This window comes from Macaca nemestrina, chromosome 20 (assembly GCF_043159975.1).
Source record: "Macaca nemestrina isolate mMacNem1 chromosome 20, mMacNem.hap1, whole genome shotgun sequence".
In the NCBI taxonomy this organism is placed as follows: domain Eukaryota; kingdom Metazoa; phylum Chordata; class Mammalia; order Primates; family Cercopithecidae; genus Macaca; species Macaca nemestrina.
In genome coordinates this window covers 10,180,109-10,204,668 of record NC_092144.1, presented here as the reverse complement: position 1 = coordinate 10,204,668, position 24,560 = coordinate 10,180,109, and the positions used below count along the sequence as shown (strand labels likewise).

General features: G+C 51.6%; 1 protein-coding gene across 11 annotated transcripts in view; it reads right to left on the bottom strand.

The window, feature by feature from the left end:
• The window catches only part of LOC105474181 (dynamin 2), a 108,873-nt gene extending 86,245 nt beyond the window's left edge, over nucleotides 1–22,628 (bottom strand). For 5 of the 11 annotated variants that reach the window (XM_011728697.2, XM_011729153.2, XM_011728761.2 and 2 more), the window contains exon 1: nucleotides 22,292–22,627. In XM_011728697.2, coding sequence (XP_011726999.1) covers nucleotides 22,292–22,452 — 161 coding nt within the window. In that variant the 5' untranslated portion in view covers nucleotides 22,453–22,627. Of the gene's footprint in view, nucleotides 1–22,291 lie in introns of all 11 variants that reach the window. The other 6 variants (XM_011729005.2, XM_011729320.2, XM_011729076.2 and 3 more) reach the window with 2 other exon arrangements.
• Between the last annotated feature and the right edge of the window lie 1,932 nt (nucleotides 22,629–24,560).

Genomic DNA, 24,560 nt, shown 5'->3' with positions numbered 1-24,560 from the left:
CAGGAAGGGCCTGGCCTCCAACTGTGGCCAGTCCTCATTCCGCCCTCCTGTGGCCCTGCCTCCCCTGGTTTCTTGGTTTTGTCTGTTTTTGTCAATATGAGGTCTCACTGTATTGCCCAGGCTGGTATCAAATTCCTGGGCTCAAGCAATCCTCCGACCTCAGCCTCCCAAAGTGCTGGGACTATGGGTGTGAACCACCATGCCCTGCCACCTCGTGCCCTCTGATCCTGATGTTAATGAAAGTCTCCACTTCCTATTTATTTATTTTGAGATGGAGTCTCACTCTGTCACCCAAGCTGGAGTACAGTGGCGTGATCTTGGCTCACTGCAACCTCCACCTCCCAACCTCAGGTGATCCACCCACCTCGGCCTCCCAAAGTGCTGGGATTACAGGCATAAGCCACTGTGCCCGGCCTACTTCTTTCTGTTGTATGAGACTAATGCTTGTCTCCTCTGCTGGGCCTAACTCCTCTTGGTGGCAACTGGGCCTGTTTGACTCCAGATGGGTGGCAGCTCAGGTCAGAGCCTGGCACAGAGCAGGCTCAGCAGACATTGCTGAGTGAGTCCTGCTCAGTGATTGACAAGTACATCAATGAGTGCATCCAGAGAGGGAGATGGGTGTCCCAATCACCTATCCCATGACAGGCACTGTGCAAGCGACTGGGCCACAGCCAGGGGCACGGCCCTACCATCAGGCACTCCCCTTCCAGTCGGGGGAGACAGAACAAGAAATCAGACAAATAGGCTGGGCATGGTGGCTCACACCTGTAATCCCAGCACTTTGGGAGGCCAAGGCTGGCAGATCACCTGAGGTCAGGAGTTCGAGATCATCCTGGCCAACATAGTGAAACCTCGTCTCTACTAAAAATACAAAAATAGGCCGGGCGCGGTGGCTCAAGCCTGTAATCCCAGCACTTTGGGAGGCCGAGATGGGCGGATCACGAGGTCAGGAGATCGAGAGACGATCCCGGCTAACACGGTGAAACCCCGTCTCTACTAAAAAATACAAAAAAATAGCCGGGCGAGGTGGCGGGCGCCTGTAGTCCCAGCTACTCGGGAGGCTGAGGCAGGAGAATGGCGTAAACCCGGGAGGCGGAGCTTGCAGTGAGCTGAGATCCGGCCACTGCACTCCAGCCTGGGTGGCAGAGCAAGACTCCGTCTCAAAAAAATAAAAAAAAAATAAAAAATAAAAATAAAATAAAATAAAAAAAAATAAAAATACAAAAATATATGGTCATGTTGACGTGCACCTGTAATCCCAGCTACTTGGGAGGCTGAGACAGGAGAATCGCTTGAACCCGGAAAGCGGAGGTTGCAGTGAGCCGAGATCGCCACTCCACTCCAGCCTGGGAGACACAGCAAGACTCCAGCTCAAAAAAAAAAAAGAAACCAAACAAATAGGTGGAACAATGACAGGAATGACAAGTGGTTCCAAGAAAAATTAAGCAGGGAAGGGGACAGAGAGAACAGGGTGGGGCGTTTGAGCAGAGTGGCCAGGGGGAGAGCCTTTTGAGAAGGAGGCTTTTAAGCAAGGCCTTAGAGTGCTGATGAAATGAGCCATAGGGTTATCTAGGGGGAAGGGCAGTGCAGGCAGTGGAAGCAGCATGTGAAAAGGCCCTGAGGTGGGACAGCACCTCACCTGCTTGAGAACATCATGGAGCCTCAGGGAAGACTTCATTTTTACCCTGAGGGAACTGAGGGCCAGGGAGAATTCCAAGTAGAGGAAGGATATAGGGTCTCCCTCTGTCTCCCAGGCTGGAGTGCAGTGACAGGATCACAGCTCACTCCAGCCTCGAATTCCTGGGCTCAAGCAATCCTCCCACCTCAGCCTCCTGAGTAGCTAGGACTGTAAGTATGCACCATCACGCCTGGCCAAATTTTTTTTTTTTTTTTGAGACAGAGTCTTGCTCTGTCGCCCAGGATGGCGTGCGGTGGCACGATTTCGACTCACTGCAACCTCTGCCTCCTGGGTTCCAGTGATTCTCCTGCCTCAGCCTCCTGAGTGGCTGGGATTACAGGCGCGTGCCACCACGCCGGCTAATTTTTTGTATTATTAGTAAAAACAGGGTTTCACCATGTTGGTCAGGCGGGTCTCGAACTCCTGACCTTGTGATCCACCCACCTCGGCCTCCCAAAGTGCTGGGATTACAGGCGTGAGCCACTGCGCCCGGCTGTGCCTGGCTAATTTTTAAATGTTTTGTAGAGACAGGGGTCTCGCTATGTTGCCCAGGCTGGTCTCGTACTCCTGGGCTCAAGGGATCCTTCCACCTCAGCCTGCCAAAGTGCTGGGATTACAGCATAAGCTTTGGCGCCCAGCTAGGAAGGATATTCTTAACAGGCTCCCTCTGCCCACTGTAGGGAGAACAGCCTGGGGGTGAGGACAAGGTTAAAGGTGCAAGACTGAGGAGGCAGAAACTGTGCAGGTCCTGGGGGAGTAGTGACAGTGGATGGAATAATACACAGTTATAAAAACTAATACCAGCCGGGCACGGTGGCTCACGCCTGTCATCCCAATACCACTTACACACCAGCCTGGGTGCCAAAGAGGGACTTTGTCTGGAAAAAAAAAAAAAAAAAAGAATACCACAGCTTTTCACGTACTGATACACAATGATCTTTTCTATGAATCAACAAGCTGATTCTAAAATATATATGTGGAGGCAAAGGAACTAGACTAGACCAAACAATTTTGAGAAACAAGAACAAAGAGGACTCACATGGCCTGATTTCAAGTCTTACTATAAAGCTCCAGCAATAAAGAAATGAGTGGGTGTGGTGGCTCATGCCTCTAATGCCAGCACTGTGGAAGGCTGAGGCAGGAGCATCACAAGCCCAGGAGTTTGAAACCAGCCTAGGCAACATTGTGACACTCCATCTCTATTTTTTTTTTTCTTTTTCTTTTTTTTTTTTTTTTTGAGACAGAGTCTCACTCTGTCACCCAGGCTAGAGTGCAACAGCATGATCTTGGCTCACTGCAACCTCCGCCTCCCAGGTTCAAGTGATTCTCCTGCCTCAGCCTCCCAAGTAGCTGGGATTACAGGCACCCGCCACCATGCCCGGCTAAATTTTTTTGTATTTTTAGTAGAGACGGAGTTTCCCCATGTTGGCCAGGCTGGTTTCAAACTCCTGACCTCAAGCGATCCACCTGCCTCCCCATCCCAAAGTGTTAGGATTATAGGCGTGAGCCACTGTGCCCAGCCCCCATCTCTACGTAAAAAGAGAAGAAAGAAATGTGGTTTTGGCCAAAGGACAGAACCATACATCAACGTCAGAGAAGAGACAGTTCAGGATGGACCCACACAAATATGGCCAACTAATTCCAGACAAAAGCAACTTTAGGGAGAAAGGATGGTCTTTTCAATAGTGCCAGAAAAGGCCAGGCACAGTGGTTCATGCCTGTAATCCCAGCACTTTGGCAGCCAGAGGCAAGAGGATTATTACATGAGCCCAGGAGTTTGAGACTAGCCTGAGCAACACAGCGAGATCCCATCTCTTAAAAAAGAAAAAAAACAATTAGCCGGGCGTGGTAGTGGGCGCTTGTAGTCTTAGCTGCTCAGGAAGCTGAGGCAGGAGAATTGCTTGAACCCGGAAGGTGGAGGTTGCAGTGAGCCAAGATCACACCACTGCACTCCAGCCTAGATGACAGAGCGAGACTACCTCCAAAAAATAAAAATAAAAATAAAATTCTCCATGACCCCAAAGGATAGAGTATGAAAAGAAGAAAACTAGTAACTGTCCAGTGGGGAAACCTAGCAAGCCTACTTCAGCCAAGAGATCGAGGTCAGCATCACCAGTTATCACTGTCAATAATTTATCAGTCTTGGTATCATATACTCCTGATAAGATTCACAGAAGAGAGAGGCACCTCACCAATGACCTTCTTCCCCAAAACTCACAACCCCAGGCTAACCATAAGGAAACACCAGATAAGCCCTCATTGAGGGACATTCCATGACCTACCGAAGTCATAAAAAACAAGGAAGGGCTGAGTTGCTTCCCAGACCAGAAAAAAGCTTAAGGAGATCTGACAACTAAATGTAATGTCGGGTCCTAAGACAGAAAAAGGGGTCATTTTCTTTGTTTTTTTGTTTTGTTTTGTTTTTGGTTTTTGGTGGTTGTTTTTTTTTGAGACGGAGTCTGGCTCCTTGCCCAGGCTAGAGTGCAGTGGAGTGATCTCGGCTCACTGCAAGCTCCACCTCCCGGGTTTACGCCATTCTCCTGCCTCAGCCTCCTGAGTAGCTGGGACTACAGGCGCCCGCCACCTCACCCAGCTAATTTTTTGTAATTTTAGTAGAGACGGGGTTTCACCGTGGTCTCGATCTCCTGACCTTGTGATCCGCCAGCCTCGGCTTCCCAAAGTGCTGGGATTACAAGTGTGAGCCACCGAGCCCGGCGCATTTTCTTTGAAAAATAAAATCTCTCACTATATATACTTCCAGAGAGCAAGACCCCCATCTTGATAAAAAATTTTTTAAAAAAATTAGTCTCATATGAGAAAAATTGAAGAAATCTATATATTCTGGCTTTGGGTTTTTTGTTTTGTTTTGGTTTGTTTGTTTTTTGAGACAGGGTCTGGCTCTGTTGCCCGGGCTGGTGTGCAATGGCACAGCCATCACTCACTGCAGCCTCGACCTCCAGGGCTCAAGTGATCCTTCTGCCTCAGCCTCCAGAGAAGCTGGGACTCCAGGCGAGCACCACTAGGCCAAGCAAATTTTTTTTTTTTTTTTTGACACATGAAGTCTCACCATATTGCCCAGGCTGGTCTAAAACTCCTGGGCTCAAGCAATCCAGCCTCCCAAAGTGCTGGGATTACAGGTGTGAGCCACTGTACCTGGCCTCGCTTTCCTTTTTTTCTTTTTTTGAGACAGAGTCCCACTTTGTCACCCAGGCTGGAGTGCAGGGGCTTGATCTCGGCTCACTGCAACCTTGGCCTCTCAGATTCAAGCAATTCTCCTACCTCAGCCTCCCGAGTGACTGGGACTACAGGTGTATACGACCACACTCAGACAATTTTTTGTAGATATCGGGTTTTGATATGTTGGCTAGGCTGGTCTCAAACTCCTGGCCTCAAGTCATCTGCCTACCTTGGCCTCCCAAAGTGCTGGGATTACAGGCATGAGCCACCACAACTGGCCAGGCCTCACTTAATAGTAGTATACCAAGGTTAATTTCATTCGTTCATTTTTTTTTTTTTGAGACGGAGTCTCACGCTGTTGCCCAGGCTGGAGTGCAGTGGCGCGATCTCACTGCAGAGGCTCACTGCAAGCTCCGCCTCCTGGGTTCACGCCATTCTCCTGCCTCAGCCTCCTGAGTAGCTAGGACTACAGGCGCCCGCCACCGCGCCCGGCTAATTTTTTGTATTTTTAGTAGAGACGGGGTTTCACTGTGGTCTCGGTCTCCTGACCTTGTGATCCGCCCTCCTCGGCCTCCCAAAGTGCTGGGATTACAGGCTTGAGCCACCGCGCCTGGCCTTTTTTTTTTTTTTTTTAAGATGGAGTCCTGTTTTGTTGTCCAGGCTGAAGTAGAGTGGCATGATCTCAGCTCACTGCAGCCTCCACCTCCCGGGTTTAAGCGATTCTCCTGCCTCAGCCTCCCAAATAGCTGGGACTACAGGCACATGCCACCACACCTGGCTAATTTTTTGTATTTTTAGTAGAGATGGGATTTTGCTATGTTGGCCAGGCTGGTCTTGAACTCCTGACCTCAGGTGATCCACCTGCCTCGGCCTCCCAGAGTGCTGGGATTACACGCATGAGCCACCATGTCCGGCTTCATTCATTTATTTTTAGAGAAGAGGTTAGGTTCCCCAGGCTGAGCTTTAACTCCTGGACTCAAGCAATCCCCCCGCCTCAGCCTCCTGAGTAGCTAGGTTAATTTCTTGGTTGTTGGCCGGGCGCGGTGGCTCACGCCTGTAATCCCAGCACTTTGGGAGGCCGAGGCGGGTGGATCACAAGGTCAGGAGATCGAGACCACAGTGAAACCCCGTCTCTACTAAAAATACAAAAAATTAGCCGGGCGCGGTTGTGGGCGCCTGTAGTCCCAGCTACTCGGGAGGCTGAGGCAGGAGAATGGCGTGAACCCGGGAGGCAGAGCTTGCAGTGAGCCGAGATCGCGCCACTGCACTCCAGCCTGGGCTGGGCGACAGAGCGAGACTCCGTCTCAAAAAAAAAAAAAAAAAAAAAAAAAAAATTTCTTGGTTGTAAGAAATGTAAAATTAGACGACACTGATGAAGGATGTACAGGAGCTCTCTGTATTATCTTTGTACTTTCTGTAAATTTGAAACTTATTTATCTTCTCTAAATCTAAAATTATTTCTAGGCAGGGCGTTGTGGCTCGTGCTTACAATCCCAACACGTTGAGAGGCTGAGGCAGGCAGATTACCTGAGCTCAGGAGTTCAAGACCAACTGGGCAACATGGCGAAACCCTGTCTCTACCGAAAATACAAAAAATTAGCCGGCCATTGTGGTGCACACCTGTGGTCCCAGCTACTTGGGAGGCTGTGGCAGGAGGATCGTTTGAGCCTGGGATGGGGAGGTTGCAGTGAGCCGACATCACGCCACTGCACTCCAACCTGGGTGAAAAAGTGGGACCCCGTTTCCAAAAAAAAAAATTATTCCAAAATAAAAAGTGTATTAAAAACAAAACAGCCCAGGCGTGGTGGCTCACGCCTGTAATCCCAGCACTTGGGGAGGCCAAGGCAGGCGAATCACTCAAGGTCAGGAGTTCAAGACTAGCCTGGCCAACATGGTGAAACCCCATCTCTACTAAAAATAAAAAAAATTAGCCAGGCATGGTGTAGATGCCTGTAATCCCAGCTACTCGGGAGGCTGAGGCAGGAGAATCGCTTGAACCCAGGAGGCGAGGTTGCAGTGAGCCGAGATCGCGCCATTGCACTCCAGCTTGGAGGACAAGAGCAAGACTTGGTCTCAAAAAAAAAAAAAAAGAGAAAACAAAAGCCAAACACCCTTGGAGGCACTAAATATAGCAGGGACTTGGTGCAAGACTGTCACATTCTGTTGAGACTTTGGACTGTGGAGCGGGAGTGTTTGTTGCTAGACTTACAGGCTCACTGGTTGGATGAGTAGGGGGTAGTCACACCTAGAAATATTAAAAAAAAAAAAAAATCTGGCAAGAGCCACACACTGCTAGAGGTTGTTCCCCTGCAAAGGACAGCCTTACTCTGTGCAATTCCAGACAGGGTGAACTGTTTTGTTTTTTTTGTGTGTGTTTTTTTTTTTTACAACGAGTAAACAGTTGAATAACTCCTTTAACAGAAAAGACTTTAAAAATCAAGCTGGTGCAGGCCGGGTGTGGTGGCTCATGCCTGTAATCCCAGCACTCTGGGAGGCCGAGGCGGGTGGATCACCTGAAGTCAGGAGTTCAAGACCAGCCTGGCTATGGTGAAAATCCGTCTCTACTAAAAATACAAAAAATTAGCCAGGCGTGGTGGTGCGCACCTATAATCCTAGCTACTCGGGAGGTTGAGGCAGGAGAATCGCTTGAACCCAGGAGACGGAGGTTGCAGTGAGCCGAGATTGCACCATTGCACTCCAGCCTGGGCAACAAGAGTGAAACTCTGTCTCAAAAAAAAAAAAAAAAAAATCAAGGCTATGCATCAATTTTCACCCAGTGCTAGGAACACATTCCAGGTGGGGCCTTCCCACCTCAGAAAGCAGCCTGCCCTGAGCTTCCCAGCACTCTGTGTCAGGCCACCAGGGCAGGCACTGCAGACGCTGGGCTTCCGTCTGACTGGCTTCCGCCCAGACGACGGGGAACTCAGTGTTGCAAGACAGAGAGATACATCAACCCAAACCACAGGAAGTCTTCCTCAAGCTGAGCCAGTGGCTTGTGGCCTCTCTCAGTCACTGTCCCCTGATGTTGATGTAGAAAAGAACAAGCTGGGGGCCAGGCACGGTGGCTCACGCCTGTAATCCCAGCACTTTGGGAGGCCAAGGCAGGTGGATCACCTGAGGCCAGGAGTTCGAGACCAGCCTGGCCAAGATGGTGAAACCCCATCTCTACTAAAAATACAAAAAATTAGCCAGGCATGGTGATGCACACCTGTAATCCCAGCTACTCAGGAGGCTGAGGCAGAAGAATCGCTTGAACCCGGGAGGTGGAGGTTGCAGTGAGCTGAGATCACACCATTGTACTCCAGCCTGGGCAACACGGCAAGACTCTGTCTCAAAAAAAAGAAAAAAAAGAAAAAAAGAAAAGAACCTGGAAAGGCAGTATCCTGGTGGCTGCAGGATCCTGGCTGCGCAGCCAGCTGGGAGGCCTCCTGGGGGTGGAGGCTGCGACCCTCTAGAAGGACCCTGTGTATCCATACAAAAGACAGAGGTCTCATGGCCAGGACAGCTGTGTCCCTCCCTGATCCGCCCTGGGGGCTTCCCCCAGGGCTGGCCTGGTTGTGCCAGGGCGTATCACCCGGCAGGCGGGGTCACCCTGGCTGGGGCTGCTCCTGCCCGCTTGACTGGCCCGCCAGGATCGCAGCCCTAAAAGGCTCTCATCACTGCGAAAGTGTGTCACAGGGCAGGCTCCAAGTAGCTTGCTCCTCCTTCGTCTGGGCGTGGAGGTGTCACCAGGGCCTGGGACAGCGCTGCTGGCCTCTTGTGTACCGCCCCATATGTCTGCAATGGGAGTGGGTTCAGATTTATCCAAAGGAGGTCTCTTGTAACAGAAAGAGCAGTGGTGCTTGCCCCTACCAGGGCCACTGAGCAGCCAGGCAGGAAGCAAAAGTCAGAGGGGGCACCCTGCGGGTTGCCACACAGGGCCTTACACCCTGGAAGGGACGCTGTCGGCCCCACCTTAGAGCCCTCAAAGCCAACCCAGAGAGACACCCACGCTGCCCAGCCTCAGGGTCTCAGCCTATTACTGTTATTACTCTTTGTAAAGACAGAGCAAATCTCCACTTGCCACCCTCCTCCAAAGGAAGATGTCCTTGCTTCAGGGTCCCGGCATCCCCAGGCAGGCTGTGAGTCTCCAAAACCAAGACCCAGGGCTGTCCTCTGCCTAGCCCCCTCCGTGACTGTGCACTGAAATTCACTCAATTCTGGTTTTTAGCTATATATATATTTTTTTCAGACAGGGTCTTGCTCTGTCACCCACGCTGGAGTACAATGGCGCAATCTGGGCTCATTGCAACTTCCACCGCTACCCCAGCTCAAGGGATCCTCGCACCTCGGCCTTCCGAGCAGCTGGGAGTACAGGCATATATCACCATGCCCGCTAATTTTTGTATTTTTGGTAGAGACGAGGTCTCATCATGTTGCCCAGGCTGGTTCAAACTCCTGAGCTCAAGCCATGTTGCCTCAGCCTCCCATAGTGCTGGGATTACAGGCGTGAGTCACCACTTCCGGTCTTTAGCTACTTTCATTCAACAAATATATGCACATGGCTGGGTGAAGTGGTTCATGTCTGCAATCCCAGCACTTTGGGGGGCCAACGTGAAAGGATCGCATGAGCCCAGGAGTTTGAGACCAGCCTTGGCAACATAAAGAAACCCCATCTGTACAAAATATTATAAACATTAGTTGGGCATGGTGGCATGTGGTTGTTGTCCCAGGTACTCAGGAGCCTGAGGCAGGAGGATGGCTTGAACCCAGGATGTTGAGGCAGTGAGCTATGACTGTGCCATTGCACTCCAGCCTGGGTGACAGAGTAAGACCTGTTTCAAAAAAAAAAAAAAAGCACCACCCATAATAGTGCCACGTATTCTCTATAGGTACCAGCATGTACCTAAGTACAGAAGCACCAGAGGGGTCTGGCTAGATATACCCTGAAGTGACCATGGTGCTCCCAGGCGGAGCTGGAGGAAGGGATGGGCTGGGCAGTGTGCTCTTCCTCACCTGTAATGGTTTCCCTTTTCCCAAGAACACTGTCTCCACGCTCTACTTGTGTAATTCAAATTTAGAAAAGTCGGCATTCCACGGGCAGCGTCCAAACTCTCATGTGCCTACTGGTCCTTTGCAGTCTGCAGTGGGCACTCAGCTGGTCGGGCCTCTGCACCTGCTGTTTCCCTGGCTTTCGATGCTGTTCCCCCAAGTCCTGGCGGGGCTATTCCACTGCAGGACACCCATCCCAACAAGCTCCACGTGAAGCAGCCCCCTAGTCATTCCCCCACCCAATGCAGTACGGGACAAACCGCTTCTCACGCTTCAGAATATTTTTGTTTGTGTTTTTTTTGAGATGGAGCTTCGCTCTTGTTGCCCAGGCTGGAGGGCAGTGGCGTGATCTCGGCTCACTGCAACCTCTGCCTCCCGGGTTCAAGAGATTCTCCTACCTCAGCCTCCTGAGTAGCTGGCATTACAGGCGCCCGCCACCACGCTCGGCTAATTTTTTGTATTTTTAGTAGAGACAGGGTTTCATCATGTTGGCCAGGCTGGTCTCAAACTCCCACCTCAGCCTCCCAAAGTGTTGGGATTACAGGTGTGAGCCACCATGTACAGCCTTTTTTTTTTTTTTTTTTTTTTTTTTTGTCACCAGGTCTTGCTGTTACCCAGGCTGGAGCGCAGTGATGCAATCAGCTCAATGTAACCGTGAATTCCTGAGCTCAGGAGATCCTCCCACCTCAGCCTGCTAAGTAGCTGGGACAAGAGACACGTACCACCCTGCTCAGCTAATTTTTGTATTTTGGTAGAGATGGGGTTTCGCCATGCTGGTCAGGCTGGTCTCAGACTCCTGGCTTCAAGTGATCTGCCTGCCTTGGCCTCCCAAAGTGCTGGAATTACAGGCGTGAGCCCCTGCACCTGCCCCAGAATGTTCTTGCTCATTTAACTGTTCACCTGTCCTGTCCGTACCAGTCCCTGTTGGTTCCCCATCAACTGGTGTAGAGTGGTTGCTACTTACAACACGCCGGTTGGACACACAACCAACAACCTCGATGCATCCCCAAAGCCACAAGTTGCTCGCTCCCTCTGTAATCTCGGCCCAGCCCTCAGATACAAATGCCATGGTGTTCACCATAGCCCTGCTCTCAAGAGCCAGGCCCACACCTTCCCACCCCTGAGGCCCCCAGATGTTTGGCTCTAGAGGACCCACATCCAGTTCAATTTCCAGCTCCTGTGTCCTCCCCACTGTGTGACTTCAGGCCAGTCTCCCTCTCTGGCCTCAGTTTCTCTACCTATAAAGCAGGGATGCTAAGAGCAGCAGCTGCCACCCCTGGGCAGAGAGGACACTGGTCAGATTTTGCACATGTAGCACATGGTGATTCTCCATAAACATTGGCTCTTAAATGTCCAGCAGCAGATGAAACTGAAACAGTCATCCAGCTCCTGGTTCAAGCTACGGGTGACGCCACAGGGGAAAATTTCCCACCGCCCAGCAGGGACCTAGTTACCAACATTCACAGAAATCCAAAATGCACCCGGAAACAGGCGTCTTTCCTCTCTTTGCAGTCCTGCTTCAGACGCAGGACCACATTTTCCCTTTATTCAGATTGCAGCTAATGCCCTATAAATATCTCATTATTGGCTTGGATTTTTCCAAAGCTTTAACACAATAAGGGCTTAATTACAGCATGTAGTTGGCAACCCCAGTAAATTACGGTTTACATGATGTTCTCACTTTTTTTCAGCAGTCGAGGAGCCTATAATTTCAGCATTTTCATTCAAATCGGGCAGAAGTTTGCCAGATGTGGCTCTGAGCCAAATACAAATGCTGAGAGAGAGCGAGAGCGAGACAGGGTTCCATTCAAAGGCCAGCCTCTACCCCCTAAGCCAACTCTGAATACTCTAAATCTAATCTAGGCCGGGTGCCATGGCTCATGCCTGTAATCCCAGCACTTTGGGAAGCTGAGGCAAGAGAATCACTTGAGCCCAGGGGTTTGAGACTAGCCTGGGCAAAAAATAACGAGACCCCACCTCTACAAAAAATTTATTAAAATTAGCTGGGGGCAGTGGCGCACACCTGTGGTCCCAGCTACTTGGGAGGTTGAAGTGGGAAGATCACTTGAGCCCAGGAATTTGAGGTTGCTGTGAGCTATGATCAAGCCACTGTATTTCAGCCTGGGCAACAGAGTGAGACCCCGTCTTGAAAAGAAAAGAAAAGAGAAAGGGGAAAAAAAAAAGAAAAGAAAACCTCCTCTCTAAATCTAGAACTGTCCCCAAGGCCATCTTCCGTCCACAACCAGAAACAATCCACGTTATTACCAGGGGATTTCAATGTTATGAACCTATCAAGGGCCGTTATCCCTCAATAAGTAGCTCTGAGAAAGCACTTGGACAGCCTAGAGCAAACCTTTGGAGAAATCTGTCTTCCTGATTAAAAACCTAATCCCCAAACCAGCAAAAACAGACCAAGAATCACATGGGGAGACAATTCACATGTGGGGTTAGGGCAGAGTATGTCTTTCCGGTCTTTTCACTGAGCAAATACAAACAATTGTTTTAAACAAGACAGGATCCCACAGCCCATTTCATCTGGTACCTAACAGGTCTTGTGCAGCTTTCTGGGTCACTAAAGATTCTTCTAGATCCCTCTGAGTAGCGAGTTGATAGTCGGTTGTCTGGACAAGCTTATCTGGCCAAATCCTCTATCATTGGGCTTTTTTTTTTTTTTTTTTTTTTTGAGACAGTCTCGCTCTGTTGTCTAGGCTGGAGTGCAGCAGCGCAAGATTGGCTCACCGCAACCTCCATCCCCCATGTTCAAGCAATTCTCCTGCCTCAGCCTCCCGAATAGCTGGGATTACAGGTGCCTGCCACCACGCCCAGCTAATTTTTGTATTCTTTTTTTTTTTTTTTTTTTTTTTTTTTTTTGAGACAGAGTCTCGCTCTGTTGCCCAGGCTGGAGTGCAGTGGCGCGATCTCGGCTCACTGCAAGCTCTGCCTCCTGGGTTCACGCCATTCTCCTGCCTCAGCCTCCTGAGTAGCTAGGACTACAGGCACCCGCCACCGCGCCCAGCTAATTTTTTGTATTTTTAGTAGAGACGGGGTTTCACTGTGGTCTCGATCTCCTGAGCTTGTGATCCGCCCGCCTCGGCCTCCCAAAGTGCTGGGATTACAGGCTTGAGCCACCGCGCCCGGCCTAATTTTTGTATTCTTAGTAGAGATGAGGTTTCACCATGTTGGCCAGACTGGTCTCGGACTCCTGACCTCAAGTCATCCGATGCTGGGCATTTTTTCTCCCAATTTCTCACCACCATACACAAAATGGGTGTACATAACTCTCACAGCCAATTATTTGTTTGCAGCCATGATTCCCACTTAGAAAGGAACCAGGAACAACCTCTGGTCGATATTTCAGGATCTGGGGAACAGGGCGTGCCTGCGTGTCCCGGTCCTGGCTCTATCCCCAGAGCTAGAACACTGCCTGCACTGATAAGTGCTCCATTTATATCAACAGAGTAATGATGAGTTCCTTCTCTTTAAGGAAAAAGAAACTAAGGCCAGGTTCGGTGGCTCACACCTGTAATCCCACCACTTTGGGAGGACAAGGCAGGAGGATTGCTTGGGCCCAGTAGTTTGACACCAGATTGAGCAACAAATTAAGACCCTGTCTCTGCAAAACAAAAACAAAAAAAAATTTTTTCTTTTTTTTTTTTTGAGACAGAGTCTCACTCTATCTCCAAGCTGGAGTGCAGTGGCGCGATTTCGGCTCGCTGCAACCTCCGCCTCCTGGGTTCAAACGATTCTCCTGCCTCAGCCTCCCGAGCAGCTGGGACTACAGGTGAGCGCCACCACGCTCTGCTAATTTTTGGAGTTTTAGTAGTGACAGGGTTCCACCATGTTGGCCAGGATGGTCTCGATCTTCTGACTTCGTGATCTGCCCGCCTCGGCCTCCCAAAGTGCTGGGATTACAGGCGTGAGCCACCACGCCTGATCAGAGGGGGTACATTTTAAATAGGGAAATTGGTGACATTTGAGCAGAGCCTTGAAGGAGGCAACGAAGCAACCTCTGGAGACTGGGGAAGAGAATCCAGTGCAAAGGTCCTGATGTGGGAGGATGCCCGGAGGCCAGTTTAGCAGCCAGTGGAGGGAGATCAGATCTGGGAGGTATTAGGGTGGAACCAGGACTCTAGGAACACTGGGGGCAAGGGAGGCCGTCTGAGCAGAGGGAAGGAAAGCTAGTGGCGCTGCTACTGTCCCTCTGGACCTGGTCAAGCTGAGGGCTCTCTCCTTGGATTTCCAGCTTTAACTCAATTTTCTCAGTGAGCAGACTCCAAAGGCATGTAGGCACCCCGTGCCATTTTTCTTTTAATAAGAAGCAGCTATGCTGGGGATACTAGCATTTCCAGCTGCGTTTTTATTTGGCCTTTGGTGATGTGTCCCTCCAGGGAGAAGTGGACGAGCAGCGGGGACACTGCCTGTGCCTCAGTGGGTGCCGCACCCGTGCACATCGGATGCCCGTTGGCTCCTGTCCCTGACAGATGGAGGGGCACGTGATGTGCTCCTTGGGCTGATTTATCGCTTTAACGGATCTTATTAGTTTAGAGTCACCTGGAAATGACGTCTTCTGTTTCCAGTGACTTTCCTTTTGGATAAAGACAAATTGCTTCTTGAAAAGGCCAGACATGGCCGGGCGCGGTGGCTCACACCTGTAATCCCAGCATTTTGGGAGGCTGAGGCAGGCAGACCACAAGGCTGGGAGTTAGAGACCAGCATGGCCAACATAGTGAATCCCTATCTCTACTAAAAATACAAAAATTAGCCGGGTGTGGTGGCGCATGCCTTTAGTCCCAGCTACCTGGGAGGCTGAGGCAGGAGAATCACTTGAACCCAGGAGGCGGAGTTTGCAGTAAGCGGAGATCACGCCATTGTACTCCAGCCTGGGGGACAGAGTGAGACTCTGTCCCAGAAAAGAAAAAAGGACCATGCAAGGCTCGGGCAGGGGGGTCTGCAGTGCTGGGCCTGCTGGAATTGGTACAGTCCAGAGGCATCTTTGGGAATATGCAAGGCTTGGTGCTGCCACACACTAAAAGAGTGACCTCACTTCTCTGGGCCTCAGTTTCCTCATGTGGAAAATGGGAACATGGTGGTCTCTGCCTCCTGGGAGTGGACTGAGAATCACACAGCAAATCGTTGTGAAACAGGCAGCATTTGTGATCTCGCGGGTTGGCTCTTGTCTCCTTTTATCTGGGATCAGGACTCTGATGACAGTTGTAGGTTTCTTTTCTCTTGCTCTGTCCCCCAGACTGGAGTACAGTGGCATAATCATGGCTCACTGCAGCCTCCAACTCCGGGGCTCAAGTGATCCTCTCACCTGAGTCTCCTGAGTAGCTGGCACCACAGGCGTGAGCCACCACACCCTGCTAATTACAAAAATATTTTTTCAGCAGGGCACGGTGGCTCACACCTGTATCCCAACACTTTGGGAGGCCGAGGCGGGTGGATCACGAGGTCAGGAGATGGAGACCATCCTGGCTAACACAGTGAAACCCCGTCTCTACTAAAAATACAAAAAAATTAGCTGGGCATGGTGGCGGGCGCCTGTAGTCCCAGCTACTCAGGAGGCTGAGGCAGGAGAATGGCGTGAACCCGGAAGGCAGAGCTTGCAGTGAGCCGAGATCGCACCACTGCACTCCAGCCTGAGAGACAGAGCGAGACTCTGTCTCAAAAATAATAAAAAAATAAAATAAAATAAAATAAAATGTACCCCCTCCAACTGTGATCTCTCCCTCATCCTGCTCCCTGATCCTTTTTTCCATCATACTTATCACCTTCAACCATGTTTCTCCTTTTTTTTTTTTTTGAGAGGGAGTCTCGCTGTGTCACCCAGGCTGGAGTGCAGTGGACGGATCTCAGCTCACTGCAAGTTCCGCCTCCCAGGTTCACTCCATTCTCCTGCCTCAGCCTCCCGAGTAGCTGGGACTACAGGCGCCCGCCACCTTGCCCGGCTAGTTTTTTTGTATTTTTACTAGAGACAAGGTTTCACCATGTTAGCCACGATGGTCTCGATCTTCTGACCTTGTGATCCGCCCGCCTCGGCCTCCCAAAGTGCTGGGATTACAGGCATGAGCCACCGCACCCAGCAATTTTTTTTTTTTTTTTTTGAGACGAGGTCTCGCTCTTTTGCCCAGGCTGGAAGACAGTAGCATGATCAGAGCTCACTGCAGCCTCTAAATCCCAGGCTCAATCCATCCTCTGGCCTCAGTCTCCTGAGTAGCTGGGACTACAGGTGTCACCATGCCCAGCTAATGTTTTTTAATTTTTGTAGAGACGGGGTCTTACTATGTCGCCCAGGCTGGTCTCCAACGACTGGGCTCAAGTGATCCTCCCGCCTGGATCCCAAAGAGCTGAGATTGTGGGCCTCAGCCACTGAGCAGCCCATGTTTCTCCTTTATCTGCTTCCTGCTGAAAGGCCAGCTCCTCCAGGGCAGGAGTTCTGGTAACTTGCTCAGGGCCATGTCCAGGCACACAGCAAAAGTGCTCAGGAAACATTTTTCAATGAAGAAACAACACCTAATGTTGTAAGCACTTCTTTCTTCTATGCCAAGCACTCCAAACTGTCTCACTTAATCCCTATTCAAGAAAGGGAAAGAAGTGCTATTATAATTCGTATTTTAAAGAAGAGGGGGCTTGGCGCTGTGGCTTAACGCCTGTAGTCCCAACACTTTGGGAGGCCAAGGCAGGAAGATCACTTGAGGTCAGGAGTTTCGGACCAGCCTGGCCAACATGGGGAAACCTCACTCCTATTAAAAATACAAAAATTGGCCGGGTGCGGTGGCTCAAGCCTGTAATCCCAGCACTTTGGGAGGCCGAGGCGGGTGGATCACGAGGTCAGGAGATCGAGACTATCCTGGCTAACATGGTGAAACCCCGTCTCTACTAAAAAATACAAAAAACTAGCCGGGCGTGGTGGCGGGCGCCTGTAGTCCCAGCTACTTGGGAGGCTGAGGCGGGAGAACGGCGTGAACCCGGGAGGCGGAGCTTGCAGTGAGCCGAGATCACGCCACCGCACTCCAGCCTGGGAGACACGGCGAGACTCCGTCTCAAAAAAAAAAAAAAAAAATACAAAATTGGCTGGGCGCGGTGGCTCACGCCTGTAATGCCAGCACTTTGGGAGGCTGAGGCGGGCGGATCACGAGGTCAGGAGATCGAGACCATCCTGGCTAACACGGTGAAACCCCGTCTCTACAAAAAATACAAAAAATTAGCTGGGCGTGGTGGCAGGTAGTCCCAGACACTTGGGAGGCTGAGGCAGGAGAATGGCACGAACCCAGGAGGCGGAGCTTGCAGTGAGCCGAGATCACGCCACTGCACTCCAGCCTGGGCAACAGAGCAAGACTCAGTCTCAAAAAGAAAACAAAACAAAACAAAAACAAAAATTAATAGGGCACAGTGGCTCACGCCTATAATCCCAGCATTTTGGCAGACCAAGGCAGGCAGATCACCTGAGGTCGGGAGTTTGAGACCAGCCTGACCAACATGGAAAAACCCCACCTGTACTAAAAATACAAAATTAGTCGGGTGTGGTGGCTCACGCCTGTAATCCCAGCTACTCAGGAGGCTGAGGCAGGAGAATGGCTTGAAACTGGGAGGGGAGGTTGCAGTAAGCCAAGATCACACCATTGCACTCCAGCCTGAGCAACAAGAGTGAAACTCCATCTCAAAAAAAATTAAAAAAAATTAGCTAGATGTGGTGGCTCATGACTGTAGTCCCAGCTACTCAGGAGGCTGAGGCAGGAGAATCGCTTGAACTCAGGAGGCGAGACTGCAGTGAGCTGAGATCGCACCATTGCACTCCAGCCTGGGCAACAAAGCCAGACTCTGTCTCAAAAAAAAAATAAATAAAAGAAAGAAAGGGAAAGAAGCGCTATAATAACTTGTATTTTAACAAAGGGGAGACTGGGCGCAGTGGCTCACACCTGTAATGCCAGCACCTTGGGAGACTAATGCAGGAGGCTCATTTTGACGCCAGGAGGTCAAGACCAGCCTGGGCAACACAGCAAGGCCCTGTATCTCCAAAAAATGAAAAATTAGCCAAGCTTGGTGGCACATGCCTGTAGTCCTAGCTACTTAGGAGGCTGGGAGGTAGGAGAATCGCTTGAGCCCAGGAGGTCAAGGCTGCAGTGAGCAGAGATCGTGCCACTGCACTCTAGCCTGGGCCACGGTGTAAGACCCTATCTCAAAAAATAAAAACAGGCCGGGCGCGGTGGCTCAAGCCTGTAATCCCAGCACTTTGGGAGGCCGAGACGGGCGGATCATGAGGTCAGGAGATCGAGACCATCTTGGCTAACACAGTGAAACCCCGTCTCTACTAAAAATACAAAAAACTAGCCGGGCGAGGTGGCGGGTGCCTGTAGTCCCAGCTACTCAGGAGGCTGAGGCAGGAGAATGGCGCAAACCCGGGAGGCGGAGCTTGCAGTGAGCTGAGATCCGGCCACTGCACTCCAGCCTGGGCGACAGCGCGAGACTCCGTCTCAAAAAAAAAAAAAATTCAAAAAATAAAAATAAAGTGGAGGGACTGAGTCCCCTGCCCAAGGTTTCACAGGTATGCAATGACTGGCACCAGGTGACTTTACCTGCCCTGTGAGTTGAAACAGATCAATCAGATCTGTCAGCAGCCCTATTTCCTAGCTGAGGAAACTGAGGCTCGCAGAGGTAAACCTCACAGGACCAGGCCCATCCTATGCAATTGGAGCTGGAGGCCTCGGCCTCTTCCTGCCCTTCTCTGGCTCAGGTGTGGTGGCTCGTGACTGTAGTCCCAGCTACTCGGGAGGCTTGGGTGGGGGAATGCCTGAGGCCTTCTCTCTGGCCAGCCCCTGAGGCTAAATGACAAGGGTCCCTCCTTTCTCCTTAGGGTCAAAGTTCTATCTGCTGGTGCAGGGCAGACAAGCCAGGGGTCTCAAACTCAAAGGTTCTAGGGTCAGGAGGCTCCAAGCAAATACGAACTAGGCCTGGGTAAGTGCTAGGGAGTAGTGGGGACTGTGGCAGCTGGAGTGGCCACTCTTAGTCTTATGGGACAGTGACTGCTGCTTCTGAAATCGAAGTCATTAGTGCCACAAAGGTCAAAGGCTCAGCAAGGCCAGGTAATACTGATTACAACAACAGCAACCATGCCTATAAGACCCATGCACTCGACATGCATCACCCATCCAGGCCCCAGGGTACCAGTTACCACCCTCAGCTTACGGAAAAGGAATCTGAGGCCCAGAACACCAAATCCACGTGGCCGAGTCGCACAGCCAAACGTGGTGGAACCAGGCCTTAGGCCCACAGCTTGTGCACCACAACTCCAAACTCTATAGATCTGAGTGTCTCAGCACCACAAGAAATCCAGATATTGACTAGAAATCTAACATTGGAAAACCTTATTAAAAACAAAAGCTACGCAGGTAAGACAAAAGACCCAGCAGGCAGGCCTTGGCCCTCAGAGCCAGTGATCTGGACCTCCAGCTACAGGGCTGAACCAACTGGGCTGTTCCCACTCGGACCACATCCTTAGAAAATCCAGGCTCGGCGCAATGGCTCACACCTGTAACCCTAGTGCTTTTAGAGGCAGAGGCGGGAGGATCGCTTGAGCCTAGGAGTTCGAGGCTGCAGTGAGCTAGGACTGCACCCCTCCACTCCAACCTCGGCGACAAAGAGAGACCCTATCTCTTACCAAAAAAAAAAAAAAAAAAAAAGTAAGCCTTGTTTGAGCCCGTCATACCCAAAGAGAAGCCTTTTTTTATGCCGCCCTCATAAGGCTTAAGTGTGTAACATGAAAGCACTTTCATTCTGGTTAGCTTTTGTCACTGACAGCAAAGGAACCAGCCAGATAAACAACAACAGCCCTATCCATGTAGACTTACTATGTGCCAGGCACTGCATTAGGTAAGCACTTCCTTTTCTTTTCTTTTTTTTGAAACAGGATCTGGTTCTGTCACCCAGGATGGAGGGTAATGGTGCGATCACAGCTCACTGCAGTCTGGACATCCAGGGCTCAAGCAATCCTCCCAGGGCCAGCCTCGTGAGTTGCTTGGACGACAGGTGTGGGACTACTACCCTACCTGGCTACTTGTTTTATTTTTTGTAGAATGGTGTCTTGTCATGTTACCCAGGCTGGTCTTGAACTCCTGGGGCCCGACCTGGTGGCTCACACCTGTAATCCCAGCACTTTGGGAGGCCAAGGCGAGAGGATCACTTGAGGTAAGGAGTTCGAGACCAGCCTGGCCAACATGGTGAAACCCCGTCTCTACTAAAAATACAATAATTAGTTGGGCATGGTAGTGGACGCCTGTAATCCCAGCTACTCGGGAGGCTGAGGCAGGAGAATCGCCTGAACCCGGGAGGCAGAGGTTGCAGTGAGCCGAGATCATGCCACTGCACTCCAGCCTGGGAGACAGAGCGAGACTCTGTCTCAAAAAAAAAAAAAAAAAAAAAAAAAAAACTTGTTTAGGAGTGTCAACCAAGACTTAGAGAAGCCAAGACAACCTGTGCAAGGTCACAAGGCATGTGAAAGAGACAGAGCTTTGCAAACACTGTGGTAAGACAGAAGGCAATGAGCCAGAGACAAGGTAGCAAAGGAGGAAATTCGTGCTGCTGGGAGGAAAGCCCCAAGGCTCTGGGATAGCAGACACAAGGCTTTACGCCAGCCTGGTGGCCTTGGGTGAACACAGTCCCTTCTAAGCCTCCCAGCTCAGCTAACGTGGGGATGATAACACAGCCTCCACCCCACTCCTTACTTGGGATTCAAGATGTTGAATCAAGAAAAACATTATCCCTTGACACTGATAAAAACAATAACAGGCCGGGCGCGGTGGCTCAAGCCTGTAATCCCAGCACTTTGGGAGGCCGAGACGGGCGGATCACGAGGTCAGGAGATCGAGAGACGATCCCAGCTAACACGGTGAAACCCCGTCTCTACTAAAAAATACAAAAAAATAGCCGGGCGAGGTGGCAGGCGCCTGTAGTCCCAGCTACTCGGGAGGCTGAGGCAGGAGAATGGCGTAAACCCGGGAGGCGGAGCTTGCAGTGAGCTGAGATCCGGCCACTGCACTCCAGCCTGGGAGACAGAGCAAGACTCCGTCTCAAAAAAAAAAAAAAAAAAAAAAAAACAATAACAATGACAATAATGACAGGAGGAGGATGTTATCATTTGGCAACCACACCACTACAAATGAGTAGTTCCTGGAATGGAGAAGTGGCCGCCCATCTGGGAGACAAGAAAGGCAAGAGGGGTTGGTGGGAGGGAGAGGTGGCTGCACGGGCTGTTCTCATTCATTTGCTTCCTGAATCCTGGAAACAGCCCAGAGAGTGGAGTCTGCCCACTGGACAGATGGGCACACCGCGGCTTCTCAGGGCTGTCCAGAGAAGGCTACATCCCAGGGCTAGCCACTGAGGCCTGGTCACGCGAGAAGCCCCTTCCCAGGCTCCAAAGGAGGGCCCCCAATTGGCAGGCTGTAGCTGGGAGGCGGGCCCTGTGTTCTAGCACCCTGAAAGGAATCCTGAAGTAAGGTACCCCCAGGGTCCTCCTTCTAGCTGACAGGGGAAGTAGGGTTCAAACCTCATCCTTCAGCTGTATTCTCCCCTCTACCCTCCTGCCACCCACTTCCAGAGGCGCTGGGCCAGACACTCAGGGGTAGTCATGCGCAGAACAGGAGATGGCCAGACAGACAGAAGAATGACGGAAGAGAGGACCAGCTCTAGGCAGGGACTAAGCTCTAAGAGTCAGCCTGAGAGAATCAAACAGGGTCCCCTAGGAGTCAGCTAGCCAGTCAGACAGTGGAGGCCAGCTGGTGTCACCCAACAGAGGGACTGCTCAGTGTTAAAGTCTGTGAGGGGCACGGATGGGCGGCCAGACAGCAGAGGTCACCCTTTACAGCTAGCCAGACAGCAGGGGGCTGCCAGGTGGGACTGGACAGATGGACAACCAAATGGTTGTGGCAGGGAGGCTTGCCCAGGACAGAGAGACAGCCAACCAGATGGCGGGGGCAGCTCCAGATACAAGAACAAGCCAGCCAGACCGCAGGGGTCGCCCCAGTAGATATCTAGATGGCCGGTTTCACCTCTGATAAACAGCCCGAAAGAGCAGAAGAGGGATCTACCCCAAACCCACGGGCAACCAGACCGGCAGAGTTCACCCACGAAAGCTGGGACCAGATGGACCGCAGGATTCCAGCACACCTCCGGTCCTACGGCCCCCCGGCCCATGACGCCGCCCCTGGGGCCCAGGCCCGCTCCCGAGCCCCTGCAGGGAGTCCTCTGCCCAGGGCGTCCCACAGGGCCCGCCTCCCCGACCCCGTCCGGTTCCCCGCCGCCGGCACGCAAGCGCCGCAGTTACGCCGGCGGCGCAGGGAGCGCCATTCCCGGTCCGCCCTCCGCGCCCTAGGCCGCCGCCCGCCCGCGATCCCTGCCGCGCCCGCTTACCGGCCCACGAAGTTCTCCAGCACCGAGCTCTTGCCAGCGCTCTGGCCGCCCACCACAGCGATCTGCGGCAGGTCCAGGTGGCAGCTCTGGCCGATGGAGCTGAAGGCGTCCTGCAGCTTGTTGACCAGCGGGATCAGCTCTTCCATCCCGCGGTTGCCCATGGCGCCGGCGGCCCCCGGCCCGAGCGCCCTGCGCTCCCCGCCGCCGCCGACCCTCAACGACCTGGCCCCGCGGCGTCTGTAGCCGTTGCTCTCCGCCCGCCCGGGCCTCGGCAAGACGCCCGCTCCCGGCTCGGCCTCACGGTCGCCGCCTCATCCGGTTCTCAGGCTACACCCGACCCAAGCGACCTCCCGCCCCGGCCCCAGGGCTGCGCACAAATCACTCGCGCCGCACGCGATTGGCCTGCTGCGCCGCCACTCGGGCACACTAGCCAATAAAAACGAGGCACAAGCCAATGGTTGAGTAAACCTTCCCCCTGAGGACCGTCTTGCTGGTTTATTGGACAAAAGAACCGTCACTGTTGTGCAAAAGCCAATAGCGGCAGAAAGCAAGTTGTCAAGAGAGGAAGGAGGTGTTTCAGAAAACTGCACTTTGGCTCCGCCCATTGGCGAGGTTACACCATCTTATTGGCAGGCAGACGTGCCAGTCGACAATGTGGACCAATGATGTTAGGGATTGAGCTACTACCTAGTTCCCTAAGAATTTCCCATTGGTTCATATAAATATCACTTCGTTGCTCCAGCCAACCAGGCAAAAGAGGGCGGGGTGTAACAGCCGAATCTTCACTATGATTGAGAACCATATCTGTCAATCAGAAAAACTCGCGTTCTTCCCCTGTGATTGTTGGATGTCTGCAACAGTCTTCTGAAGTACAGGATAGGTCCCACCGTACTCGCTCAAGGGCGACACCTCGTGGTGGGATCCGATGTCTCGATTTTTGAGTTTCCTGGCTCTGGGGAAAACTACAAGTCCCAGAACGCATCTCAGTGCCCAGACTGCAAACCAACTCTGGGACCAGGGTCCCAATGCACTCTGTAAATGGGTAAGGCCAAGTCATTGCTTCCTAGAGACAGAACGCAGTAAAATCACTCCTCCTCCACGCCTTTGCAAATACTGTGCCCTTTCTGCTCACGCCCGATCTTGACGCCGCTAACGCTCCAAAGTTTTTTCCCCGGCTTCTTCAACTTTAGCAGAGCATGAATCTTTTTTTCTTTTCTCTTTTTGAGACGGGGTTTCACTCTGTCACCCAGGCTAGAGTGCAGTGGCGCGATCTTGGCTCACTGCAACCTCTGCCTCCCCAGTTCAAGCAATTCTCCTGCCTCAGCCTCCCGAATAGCTGGGATTACAGGTGCACGCCACCACACCCAGCTAATTTTGTATTTTTAGTAGACAGAAAGGGTTTCACCATATTGGCCAGGCTGGTCTCGAACGCCTGGCCTCAAGTGATCTGCCCATCTTGGCCTCCCAAAGTGTTGAGATTACAGGCGTGAGTCACCACGTCTAGCCAATGAATCTTCCTTTCCTAGAGACTGGGTCTTGCTCTGTTGCCCAGGCTAGAGTGCAGTAGTGGACTCATAGCTCAATTCAACAAGCACTTGGGCTCAAACGATCCTCCCGCCTCAGCGTCCCAAGTAGCTGGAACCACAGGCATGCCCTGAGTCAACTATGCCCAGCTAATTATTTTTATTTTATTTTTTATAGAGACAGGGTCTTGCTGTGTTGTCCAGGCTGGTCTCAAACTCCTGGGCCCAAACGACTGTCACAGACCAGCCTCCCAAAAGTGCTGGGATTACAGGTGTGAACCCCCCAACTGGCTTTGGATCTTTTTGAACACCCACTAAAACTCAACGAATCCTCTCCCCGCGAAAAGATACGCTATTTTGTAGGCAAAATTGGGGTTCTGGGAACTGGAACTCCTGACAATGGACAGAGACAAATAGGATTTGAAGTGTTTTGATCCCTCTGGAGACAAACAGGATTTGCATTGTTTTGATCCCTCTGGAGACAAATAGGCCAGAGACCAGGAAACCCAGTGAGGAAGCAGGAGCAGGTAAGTGCTCTGACCTGAGGCAGCACGAGAAGTTGGAGAAAGAGGAGGAGAGTGATTCATGGCATTTGCCTGTTTTGTGACCCAAAACCCCAGGTCTCAAAGAAATAGACAAAAAGGGCCAGGTGCGGTGGCTCATGCCTGTAATCCTAGCACTTTGGGAGGCTGAGGCGGGTAGATCGCCTGAGGTCAGGTGTTTGAAACCAGCTTGGCTAATATGGT